The sequence below is a fragment of the Pogoniulus pusillus genome, chromosome 34 (genome assembly GCF_015220805.1).
Source record: "Pogoniulus pusillus isolate bPogPus1 chromosome 34, bPogPus1.pri, whole genome shotgun sequence".
NCBI classification, from domain to species: Eukaryota; Metazoa; Chordata; class Aves; order Piciformes; family Lybiidae; genus Pogoniulus; species Pogoniulus pusillus.
Genome location: NC_087297.1, coordinates 969,996 through 981,980, shown reverse-complemented (window position 1 = coordinate 981,980; position 11,985 = coordinate 969,996). Strand labels below are relative to the sequence as shown.

At 53.6% G+C, this 11,985-nt stretch overlaps 1 protein-coding gene across 3 annotated transcripts in view; it reads left to right on the top strand.

Annotated features, from left to right (window-relative positions):
* The first annotated feature begins 6,090 nt into the window (after positions 1-6,090).
* The window catches only part of ESCO1 (establishment of sister chromatid cohesion N-acetyltransferase 1), a 39,832-nt gene continuing 33,937 nt past the window's right edge, over positions 6,091-11,985 (top strand). The window contains exons 1-4 of one of the 3 annotated variants that reach the window (XM_064170696.1): positions 6,091-6,317; positions 8,672-8,775; positions 9,225-9,423; positions 9,935-11,300. In XM_064170696.1, coding sequence (XP_064026766.1) covers positions 9,227-9,423; positions 9,935-11,300 — 1,563 coding nt within the window. In that variant the 5' untranslated portion in view covers positions 6,091-6,317; positions 8,672-8,775; positions 9,225-9,226. The remainder of the gene's footprint in view (positions 6,318-8,671; positions 8,776-9,224; positions 9,424-9,934; positions 11,301-11,985) is intronic. The other 2 variants (XM_064170695.1, XM_064170694.1) reach the window with 2 other exon arrangements.

Sequence of the window (11,985 nt, the reverse complement as noted above, 5' to 3'; positions counted from 1 at the left end):
ATGCCATATCCACAATCCCTTCCAGACATTTCTGGAGCTATAAAGCTGGGGGTTTGCCCACCCAGTGCAGAGTGTTTTTCCTTGCATTCCCTTGAGGAAGATGGTTTTCAAAGCACAGGGTGCAAAGTGGCAACCATCATGCTGTACTGTGGCTAGCTTCAAGCTCTCCCAGCCAGATTCTCTGGGAGATGCAATGCAGACACTTCCCTCAGTGCTTGCAGGGGCAGGCAAGCTCGCAGCAGGGGCTGTGAATCTTTTTGCTGTGTGACTGGTACACAGAGTCTCACCAGCCAGCCAAAGTGGAGAAGGTGACCCTTACTCAAAACACTGCAAATTCAGAGGGTCTGGATTGGGCTTTTTGTACACTCTGAGTATTCAGACAGCCGTGGAGGTGCAACTCAAACATATGGAGGTGAAACTACAAGCTGTGAGGTGCAACTCAAAGGAAGGGAGGTGGAGCTTACAGAAGGCAGGTGGAACAGGGAGGTTTAACTCCAAGCCCAGAAGGTCCTGAAGGTGGGAGGAAACTGTTGGTGATGAATGGACTTATGACTGCAAGGGTAGAGTACAATGACAATGAAATTCCAAGTCACAAAGGCTGCAGACATCTGTTGAACTTTCTTCCTTGCTCAGAATCAAACAGTAGCTGGAAGGGACCTACTCCAGACCAACGTCCCTGCTCAAACCAGGAGACATTCTGTAGGTGCATCCACCTCTTCTCAGTCTGCTCCTGCACTCAGTGCAAAGCACTGTTCTTATCTGTGAGGCCTTCAGCCACCCGTGAGCCATCTGTGACCTAAGCTCTCAGCACTAGACCATGAAGACCAAGATTTAGAGGTATTGTTGCATCCACTCCTGAAAGACAAAGAGTGGCAGCTTCAAAAAGAAAAAAGCTGGTTCTGTGAGTGAGGAGCAGCTGAGCCATGCTCTGTGTCTCATGCTGAGGCACAGTGTGAGTGTGAGTGTTAGAAAAGCACTGGTTCAGATCAGCCTCTCGTGTGGCTGGAGGTACCTGAGGCTTCCTGTGATGCCCTAGGGGTGATGCAGGGTTGACTTCAACTCAAGGTTTGTTCAGTTACTGCCTCTCGGTTGTCAGTCACAGCTGCCCTGCTCAGCAGAGCTGCCAGATGAAGAGCAGGGCAGGGCTGTAGGATGTTAGTGTGTCAGCTGGGCCTGCAAGATGGTGCTTGCAGAGCTGCTGTGACTGGGCTGCGATCAAGAGCTCAGCACTGTAACCAGGCAGCCCACCCCAAGGCTGCAGGGTCACAAGCAGCTGCCTGCTCCCTGCTCTCCCACACCAAATGGAAGCCTTCCTCTTCTCATCCTCCCTGAGTGCTGTGTGCCGCAGCCGTTCCGGCCGGGCTGAACAGGATCAAGTGTTTCTCGCTAGCTCAGCAAGTTAAATGTGCTCCCCAGATGGAGGGTGGCACCAGGGAAGGATCTGGAGTGGGAAAGTGGGGAAACTAGGGTGGGAGGCTTCCCTGCTTGGTGAGTCAGCTCTTATACAGGGGCGCTGCACCTCCACAAGCTCAGGCTGGGCACTGCAGCCAGCGGGGCTGAGCTGGGTACCAGCCGAGGCACTGCTCCTCCTCCTGCAGTCCGGAGGCACTCCAGCAGTAAGCGAGGCTCAATTAACCTAAACCCCTTTTGAGATGCCCTATCCACATACTCCACCTATGTGTATGCAGTTCCTCCTCCGCTGTCAGGTCCCTTAGCCCTACAGCAAATCTCTGCTCAAGGCCTCCTGTTCCTACCTCCCAGGGCTGCCGAGAGGAGTGCCCCTGCGAGCTGCAGCTCCGCACTGCCCTCAGCGCCTCCAGACGCTGCCGCCCCCTGGGCAGACTCCTGCTCTGCCTCCCGCAAACGCACTGACGGTCACAGAATCCACCCAGTTGGAAGAGACCTCTAAGATCATCCAGGTTCTGGAATTTAGGGGTCTTCTAAGAACCCTGCCTCCTACTTCCCTGGTGCACAGCAACCGACTGCCGCCCGAGAGGACGCCAGGACATGCAGCGACACTGGCTTCAGCCCCCGAGCAAGAGGGGCGGGAGCACACTGCCCGAGATGTGCAGCAGTGCTGACCCCAGCGTGCCAGCCCCCTCCAGGAAGGTTGCAGGCAGCTCGGTGACTGAGATCCCCTTCCTCTGGGAAGCAGGTTTCTGTAGGAGAGCAGAGCACCCAGGCTGGCACCGAGCGCTGCCGGTCCGGCCCCAGACGTGTCCCGGGCTGATTCCCAGCAGTGCGGGCAGCAGCGGCAGGGAGGGGATTCTGCCCTGCAGTGCTGGGGCCAGCTCTGGAGCCCCCAACAAAGAAAGAAGTGGAACTATGAGAGCAGGTCCAGAGGAGGCCATGAAGATGACCTGAGGACTGGAGCACCACTTCATGAAGATAGGCTGAGAGAGCTGAGATTGCTCAGCCTGGAGAAGGCTCTCTGGAGACCTTAAAGCAGCCTTCCAGTATTTGATGGGGGCTACAGGAAAGCTGTGGAGGGACTTTTGACAAAGGCATGGAGTGACAGTTTCACAGACTGTCAGGTTGGAAGGAAGCCTCAAAGGTCATCTTGTCCAACCCCCCTGCAGTCAGCAGGGGCGCCTCCAACTAGATCAGGCTGCTCAGGGCCACATCAAGTTGAGGACAGGACAGGGGTAATGGCTTCAAGTGGAAGCAGCTCAATTCCACTGGGATAGACACTGGGATAAAATTCTTCCCCGTGAAGGGGCAAGGCACTGGAACAGGCTGCCCAGAGAAGCTGTGGAAGCCTGGAAGTGTTGAAAGCCAGGCTGGCTGGGGCTTTGAGCAAGCTGGGCTGGCAGGAAGTGTCCCTGCCCATGGCAGGGGGTTGGAATTAGGTGATCTTTAAGGTCCCTTCAGCCCAAACCATTGCAGGATTCAGCAGATCATCACACACTGCAGAGGAGCTGTTATCAGGAGGTGTCCATAACACTTCCAAAGACTGCAGCTGCTGAAGTTTCCATTTGCCTAAGTCAAACCATGTCTGCATTTAGTGTGTCCAGGAAGAGAATTTATAAGGAAGACAGTTAATAATGAATCATAGAATGGTCTGGGTTGGAAGGGACCTCCAAAGCTCATCCAGTCCAACACCCCTGCACTCAGCAGGAACAACTTCCACTAGATCAGGTTGCCTGGACCCTTGTCCAGCCTGCTCCTGAGTATCTCCAAGGATGAGGCCTCAACCACCTCCCTGGGCAACCTGTTGCAGTGTTCCAGCACCCTTGTGGTGCAGAGCTTGTTCCTCACATCCAGCCTAAATCTGCTCTTCCCGAATTTCAAACCATCACTCTCATCCTACAAAACACCTTCTAGGCAGAACAAACTCTCTCCAGGCAATTTGATTGATATGAAAAAAATGTTTCTGCTATTCAGCAGCTTCACTGCAATTAACAGCAATTAATCCCACGACAGGCTGCCCTGGGGGGGTGTGGATTCTCCCTCTCTGGAGATATTCAAGACCCACCTGCATGTGTTTCAGTGTGATCAGATATAGGTGACCCTGCTCTGGCAGGGGGTTTGGACTGGATGATCTTTTGAGGTCAGCTCCAGCCCTTAACATTCTGTGATTCTGTGAAATATAACAGCCACAAAAATCAGTATTTGAAAGAGTTTAGAAAAGGCCTAAAAAGTTTGCTATACAAGTCGAAATAACCACTTCTGAAGTACTTCAAACCTGAACAGAAGCACCTCTGCAGAACGCCTGTGCTGCGTGTCTTGCAAGTGCTAAAATGCCTGTGTGGGCTCTGCTGGACCAGCAAAGTGTCGCCAGAAATCTGGGAGCAGGAAATCTGTAGGAGAAACTCTGTCGCATGCTGCCGCTGAAGGACCTTCACTGCAAGCTCAGTCGGTCGCTGGCTGGCAAGGCCGAGGCTCCTCACGCCTTAGCAAAGCTAAGCGCCGGCTCCTGCTCCTGGGCCACGACCACCCCAGCAGCTCCGGGCTCGGGGCAGAGCGGCTGCAAAGGTGGCTGGGGGTGCTGGTTGACAGCAGATGAACATGAGCCAACAGTGTGCCCAGGTGGCCAAGAAGGGCACCAGCAGCCTGGTCTGGATCAGCAACGGTGTGGCCAGCAGGAGCAGGGCAGGGATTGTCCTCCTGTACTGGGCACTGGAGAAGCCACAGCTTGAGTGCTGGCTTCAATTTTGGGCCCTCACTGCAAAAACATTGAGGGGCTGGAGCAGGTGCAGAGAAGCAGCTGGGGAAGGGTCTGGGGAATAGGGCTGGGGAGCAGCAGCTGAGGGAGCTGGGGGGTTAGTGTGAAGAGGAGGCTGAGGACAGAGCTCATTGCTCTCTACAGCTCCCTGAGAGGAGGCTGCAGGCAGGTGGGGGTTGGGCTCTGCTCCCTGGTATCAGAAGACAGGAAATGTCCTGAAATTGTGCCAGGGGAGGGTTAGATTGGAGAGAAGGAAAAAAATTCTTTGGTGCAAGAGTGGTCAGGGATTGGTAGAGGCTGTCCAGGGAGGTGGTAGAGTCCCCATCCCTGGAGGCGCTGCAGAAAGCTGTGGCCATGGCACACTGGGACATGGTCTAATGGCCATGATGGGGTGGAGTTGCTTGGACTGGATGATCTTGGAGGGCTTTTCCAACCAAAACCATGCTATGGTTCTGTGATGTTCTCCTGTTGTGCAGTGATGCACACACATCCCTGTGCGGAGTTACAGTTGGTTAGCTGAGACTGTCAGGAAGCAGAACATACTGACAGGAGGAGACACAAACTGCAGAGCTACTTCCTGGCGAGACCTTACACACAGGAACCACAACTTTCAGGTGGGAGCGACTTCAGGTCAGCCGCAGTGCAGGAGCACAGATGGGGGCAGCAGGCACAGGAGGTAGCTCTGCACCAGCACTCTAGCTAGGAGCAGCAGTGCACTTCCGCGGGAAACCTGATTGCTCCTTCTCACACCGGGTCATGGAGTGCAACTCTGGAAGGGACCTAAGCTGGCAGATGCTTCCCCAGGACACACCCAGCATGCTCCAAGCCCAGCAGTCGTTGGATGCACGGCACTAGACCAGAGCTGGTGTGGACTGGTGTGTCAGTGGCGCGGAGCTTCAGCCCTCTTCTTTGGCTCAGTGCAGCTCCTACTTGCCAATGTAGATGCAGGCTCCAACGTGGAAACATCCTGAGGTAACATTACCCAGTGCAGTGAGGAATGGAATATCCCAGACAGTGGGGAAAAAACCACAAATACATGAGTGTGCCATCAGGAAGGCTGTGAAACACAGCTCGGAAATCAGCTCGCTGGCACCTGCAGGGCTACTGCTCAGTCCGGCCAAGGGAGCTTCACTCGACCCCAGGAGGCAGCTGTGGGACCCCAGTGCTCTGAGGGGAGAAGTGGGCTCTGCACAGCACCACGGCACACCGCACCAGCCTCTTTGGTCTCCGAGATACAGACAAGCACCGGCTCTGCTTTTACACTCGGGCAGCACAGCGCTGCAGCCACTGCTGTCACCCGGAGCCGGGCTGCTGAGCAGCGACCCCGGGGCGTGCGCTGGCAGAAGTGCCCGGAGCGGGGAGCACAGCCAGGAGGGCACCAAACCTGCCTCCGGCGGGACTCCCAAACCTGTCTGTGAGAAGCAACCCACAAACACCCAGAGAAGGCTGAAAGAGCACAGCCGCTGCACCACCACCATTCCTAGGAAGCGTCACTTGGTGCTGCGCTCCCAGTGCCAGGCCTGCACACCGCGGGCCAAGCAGCAGTCCCTTGGCCAGCTGTCAGCAGGCAGAGCTGCGACCCTCGGGTTTGGCAGTCGAGAAGCCTAACGAAGGCAGAGCACAGGGCTTAGCATCTGCGCCGGGCCGCGCCGCAGAGGGGGGTGAGCGGCTGCGGTACGGCCGCGGGGCCCAGGGCACCGCCGCGTAGCGCCGAGGCGGTAGCGCCACCGGTAGCAGCTCCGCACCAGGCGCTGCGGTGCGGCTGGGCAGCGCCGGGCAGCGCCGGGGTCGCGGCCGCCGCAGCGGGCAGGCCCCGCGCAGCCAGCACGCATGCGCAGCGCCACGGCTTCCCCCGCGGAAGTGCCCCGGCCCGGGCCGGGGGCGGCTCGGCCGGCGGGGCGGGGCGGGGCTGCCCGCGGCCCGGATGTGAGCGGCGCTGGGGCTCGGTTCGCTGCCGCTCCGCAGAGGGGGCCTGGGCGCAGCAGCCCGCGGCGCGCCCCCGCTCACCGCGCCGTGCCCCGGCCCGCCCTGCTCCGCGGCGTGGCTCCACTCCGCCCCCTCCGCCTCTTCTCTCCTCCCCCTCCCTGCAGCTGGCGAGCCGGCCCGGGAGCGCGGCCGGGGCTGCCGGCACGTCGCTGACACTCACGCCGAGGTAAGCGGCCCCTTCTCACCGGGAAGGGAATAAGGAAGTTTCCCTCCGGCCCAGCCCTGATGCCAGCGGCCCCCGGCAGGTTTCTGCGACCCCGGTCCGTGGCCAGCAGCCCGTCCTGGCGCGGAGAGGTGCCGCCCGCTCCGTTCCGGGAGCGAAAGGCCGGCATCTGCTCCTCGGGCCTGCCTTGCCCGCCGCGGCCCGGGCCCGGGCCTGCCCACGGCCGCCGCTGGCTCTGCGGCCGAGGTGGGAGCGGGCGGGCGGCACCCCCTTGCTGACGGCTGGCTGTGGGAGCTGGCGGGGCTGCCCTGCAGGGTACGGCTTCTCCGCAGCCCCTGCCTTGCCCCTTGCTGGCGCTTGCCTTGGCCTGAGGAACTCTGAGCCGAGTTTAGGGACTCCTTGCAGGCTCAGCTCCAAGAGGGTTGTCACAGGGAGGTCCTGGGGTGGGTGACACTGTGCCATGCTTGGGGGCCTGCCCTTTGCACCCTTTCGAGTTCCGCGCTGGGGTCTCGTCTGGGAGGTGAAGCGCGGGGCCGTCACCGGGGACGCTCCTGTGAAGCTCCAGCGCCCTGCCTCAGCAGACACCGAGGCTTCGCCTGTGCTTTAAGCACCTGGGGGTGTGCGAGTTGCGTGTTTCTGTTTCTCTCTGCTTCTTACAACCTTTGCCTGTGGCGTAGTTTGCTCTTGTCTTGCTTGGTTCCGTGATCCAGCTTTTACTGGAGGGGACTTCCTGGAGGCAGAAACTGCCGATCTCGAATGTCAGAAAGTCCTTGCTCTGCTGTGCAGCGTTAGTGGGGAAGGAGTTGCAGTCAAAGAGGTAGCTCTCTCTGTGGGAGGAGAGCACTTTCGTCGGCGTCCTGAGGAGCAGTACCAGGGAAGGAAGGATTGTGTGTTCTGGTTTCTGGTCGAAAGTCTTTCCTGAGAGTGACAGCGATGTCCCCAGCAAAGCCTCGGTGGATATCTTGCGTTTCGTGGTCTTCCGATTTCCGAGAGTCAATGCTCTGCTCTGAACCAAGAGAATGGGACCGAAGCCTTCTATCCAGGGCGAGTGGCTGCACTGTGGCTCTGAAGGACCATCTTTGACTAGTGGAAGCCTGTAGACTCGCTGAGTGTCACGGAGCTCAGGAGAGAAATTACTTCACTGTCTTTTTAGGGTGAGATGTGGAAATAGCACTAAGAAAGTGCTGTTAGGGATTTCTTTCCTGGAGATGTTTAATTCTGTCTCAGAGGTGAGTCACCAGCTGCTGTAAAGGAGGAAATCAGAAGACAGCACAGGTGTCTGGAATTCGAGCATTGTCAGCCTTGTGTGGTTAGAAGTGTCTTCGTAAAGAAAAGATAAGTGACAATAAAGGGCAGTTTAAATCTGAAAGAAAAGGAGAAGCAAAGGCCTTTATGTTTTGCATAATGAGTGGCCGTTAAAAGGGGCTTAATGTCAGTGTCTGCCAAACTGTCAGCAGTGCCTGTCAGTACTGGAGGGCTTGCGGTAGCTGGCACAGAATGAAACTGTGTTACACAACTGGTAACTTAAAGGTCCTGTTTGACCTTAAAATCTGCCAGATTTAACACCAGGTGGATTAAGATGCGAATGGTAATATAACTTAGTCACGGAAATATTTCTTCATCAGTCAAGAATCAGTCAATAATTCTTGACCTAGAAGGGTGCTGTGGAAGTTTGGAGCACTGAGTCTTCCAGGAAACTTGATTTTAAAAGATGCTGGTGAAACTTTTTGCTGAACTACTACTGCTTGTGCTAAAGTTCAACCCCAGGGTCTTTGAATAGGAGAACTGTAGAAGTTTGAGAAGCCAGAAGTGGCTGGCGTGAATAACCAAAGCTGTGAAGACCTTTTTACTGGTGACCTCTGCTAGTTTTCAGGCCCTTGTGCATCATTAACATCATTTCACTTCTCAGGTAGAAGTCCTCTTTAACTGCCCAAGGCAAATCCTCAAATAATGCTGCTTTCCGGGCTTTTTGTCTCTGAGTTGTAGCTCAAGTCATACGAGAAGGAACAGCTACAGACAGTTGCTGTTGTCTCTGAAGTTCTGTAGCAGCAGCCACAAAACTCAGCAGAGTCTTGATGGATTTATTAGACGTTGGTGTGGGCACAGGACTGACAACAGGCCCACATTTTGTGGTCTCTGAAAGAGCAACCTACTGCATTCTGGAAAAGCACAAAAGGCCGAGAAGTGCCTTTCAAATGGTGCTGTTATTATCTGTCACCTTTCCAAAGGTGAAAGGGTAATGCTTAGGACAGCAAAATGCCACAAGCTGTTGGATATGGAAATAAAAATTGGTAGTGTCAGTTGTGGGTTTTGGGTTTGTGTTTTAATTATCAAAGAACATCTTCTGTTCTTCACAGGTGGCATGAAACGTCCTGCTTGTAAACGTATACATAAGGAATGCTCTGGGTACACCTTGATAAGTTACTTTGGCCTCAACATCCATTGCCTCTTGTAAAAACCTGTAAGTAAAATAAATGTCATTTGAGATTGCTTTGATGATTCCCCTCTTGATCAGAGCTGGCTTGGTCTGCTTCTGAAAGGAAGAGTGAATGTAGAATCCTTTTGGCTGCAAAGGACCTTTAAGATCAAGTTCAACTATTATCTAACTATGAAGGCTGGGGCTAACCAGTGGCCCTCAACACCACATTTCTGCCTCTGAAATACCTCCAGGGATGGGGATTCAACCACCTCCTTGGGCAACCTATTCCAGGCTTTGAGAACCCTTTCAGGGAAGAAGTTTCTTTTAATGTCTGACCTAAACCTCCCTTGGTGCAACCTGAGGTCGTTTTCCCTCCTCTCAATACCCAGTTCCTTGGTTTTGTAAAATGGGCAAATCTTTGGATATGTTAATTGACACTGTGACAGCAACTGACAGACTGTGAAAGCTGAGTCCTTTATTGTGTTTTACAGAAATGGCAGCTCAGAAAAGGAAGTCTGTGTTAGTAGAGCCTTCTGCTAAACGTCCCAAGCTGGACAAGAACTGCAAACAGTCATCGGTGAAGAAGGAGAGAGAGGTGTCAGACACAAAACATGTCTCAAGTAAATCAAAGCCTAATCAGTGTGCAGTGCAGGAGAAAACTGTACTCAAAACCTCTGTCAAATCAAACAGGTCAGTTACAAAAGCCATGTAGTTGTTCTAGTGTAGTACCAACTGTAGGAGGAGGAATGCAACTGAATAGTGGGGAGATGAGCCTTGAATTGTTAAGTGTGGTATCTGCTCCCTGGGTTTGTTCTGGAGCTATCTTAGTGTCTGGATATTTGGAAAGACTTCCTCCAAAAACATTTCTGAAGCAAAACCAAACTGAACAGTATATAAGCTTAAGACTTTGTTCAAAAGCCACAAGTGTCAGCAACTGAAAAGGACTAGAGCCTGCATTCATCTGGGGCTCGTAGCTCACTCTTGCTGGGCATTAAGAGCATTATATACTACACTTGAGAGTACTCAGGTGGAAGTGAGGTCTTTTTAGAATGGTTCTAGGGAAAATTCCTCTGAAAGTATTGAGGATGTAAGATCTAGTGGTTTGGAAAGAAAAGGAGGCAGAGGTTAGTAGGAGTGAGAAGAGGTTCATGACAAGCTGTTCTTTCCAGATGGTGACCAAAGAATATTTTGACTCTTGCAGTGACAGCAGCAGCAAAGCTGAGCTGGGACCGCGCATGACCACGAGGTCAGCAGCGTTCAACCTGAATAACAAACCGATCCTCGACAGAAAGGTCCAGCAGCAGCCCAAATCCACAAAAGCTAAGGAGGTGTGCCAGAAACCACCTGTGCAAGGAGCTCCTCAGTCACAATGCACAATTGTGCCAAAGGAGCCGGTAACGAGGAGATCGCAGCGGCTGCAGCAGGTAACAGGTACTGGTGTCCAGGCACCAGCCAGATCCCTGCGCAGCAGAGAGCTCACAGAGGAAAAGGCTTTGGAAGTTAAACAAAGTAGCACTGCAAAAAGACACTCTCACAGTGTGGCAGCAAAAGTGGTTAAATCTGCTGGAGAGAAAACAGAACAGAAGAACACAAGAACAAAGCCAAACAGTACAAACGAGGACAAAGAAACACCTGCAGAGGTGCCCAGCTCTCTGAAAGAGAAAAGATGTAAAGCAGAGAGTAAAAGTCATAATTCCAATGGCTTTCAGCACAGCCCTCAAGGGTCATCGTGTCCTGATGGCAGTCTTGAGGAAGTTAAAAAGGACCAAATGGACCCTGCATCTCCTATTCCTAGCAATGCAAAGAGAGTGGAAATAGATCCTCTTAAGCCAAATTCCAAGACAGTAACTAAGGAAAAGCAACAAACGCATCAGAACGTCAAAGCCAGCACAAAGCCAAAAAAGACTGCACCGCCGTCTGCGGGTGACACGGACGTGGCTGCTCAGGCAGAGGGCCATGGGAGAGCCAAAAGGGTGAGCATCCTGGAGCTGTGTGAGGAAATCGCAGGCGAGATCGAGTCGGATACAGTGGAGGTGAAAAAGGATTCTCCTGCTGCTGAGCACAGTAAAGCAGAAGAGAAGCCTGCTGAGAGCCAGCCTCAGCAGAGTGAAATGCTCCCTCCAAAGGAACCTGCTCAAAGCACTCAATGCAAGCGCTTTTTCCCTAGCAAAAAAGGGATGCCTGTCAAATGCACTCTGAACGGTAGGAGTAACATCTCAAACAAGAACTCCAAGTGGACCAAAATTAAGTTACTGAAAGCTAGCAACATGAAGCAGAGTAGCTTAAATTCTGCAAATGCCCCCAAGCTCTTCCTGTTAAAAGATGACCCTGAGGTTTCAGAGGCAAGTCCAGCAGGCACAGAAGCAGAGCTGTCGAAGGCACATGGCAAGCTGTCAGCAACAGGACTCTCTGAGGATGAAAGTGTAGTGTGTGTGCAGGATCCTTCGTCTGACAGAGCTGGACCTCAAAAAGTGACATTAGAACTGAAACAGCCCTCCAAGAGAGGTGCAGAAAATGGTTTGTTGCCTCATTTGACAAAACGTGTCTGTGAGCCAAGAGCAGATGAGGTAAGGAAGTGTAGCTGTGCTGTGTGGTGGGAGAGTGCTCTCCTCCTGGGCTGTCTACTGAGGATGTTGTGCTCTGAAGTCTTCTTTCAGCAGTGACTTCATTTTACAGCAGCTTTGCATTTTCAGTTGTGTTAAGGTCCTTTTACTGGTGTGCTGTTGCAGATGGGATGATAGCAAGCTGAAAAATGAATCTGCTCCACCCTTCTGAGTTCTTGAGTTAACTACATGTCAATGGGTAGAGATTCCTGCTGAGCTACAGGTTGTACAGATCCATGTGGATCTGTTCCATGTCCTGGAATGTGTCCAAAGAAGGGTCATGAGGGTGATCAGAGGGGTGGAGCTCCTCTTCTATAGATACAGACTGAGAGACTTGGAGCTGTTCAGTCTGGAGAGAAGGCTCCAAGGAAATATTATTGTGGCCTTCCAGTGTCTGAAAGGGGAAAGGTGAGAGGGATTTTTCTGGCGTGTCAGGCAGTGATAGGACTGGAGGGAATGGATCTGAGCTAGGGGAGGGCAGATTTAGATTAGACCTTAGGAAGAAGTTCTCCCCCATAAGGGTGGTGAGAGGCTGGCATAGGTTGCCCAGGGAGGTGGTGGAAGTTTTTAAGGCCAGGCTGGATGTGGCTTTGGGCAACCTGCTCTAGTGTGAAGTGTCTCTGCCCGTGGCAGGGGGGGTGGAGTAGAT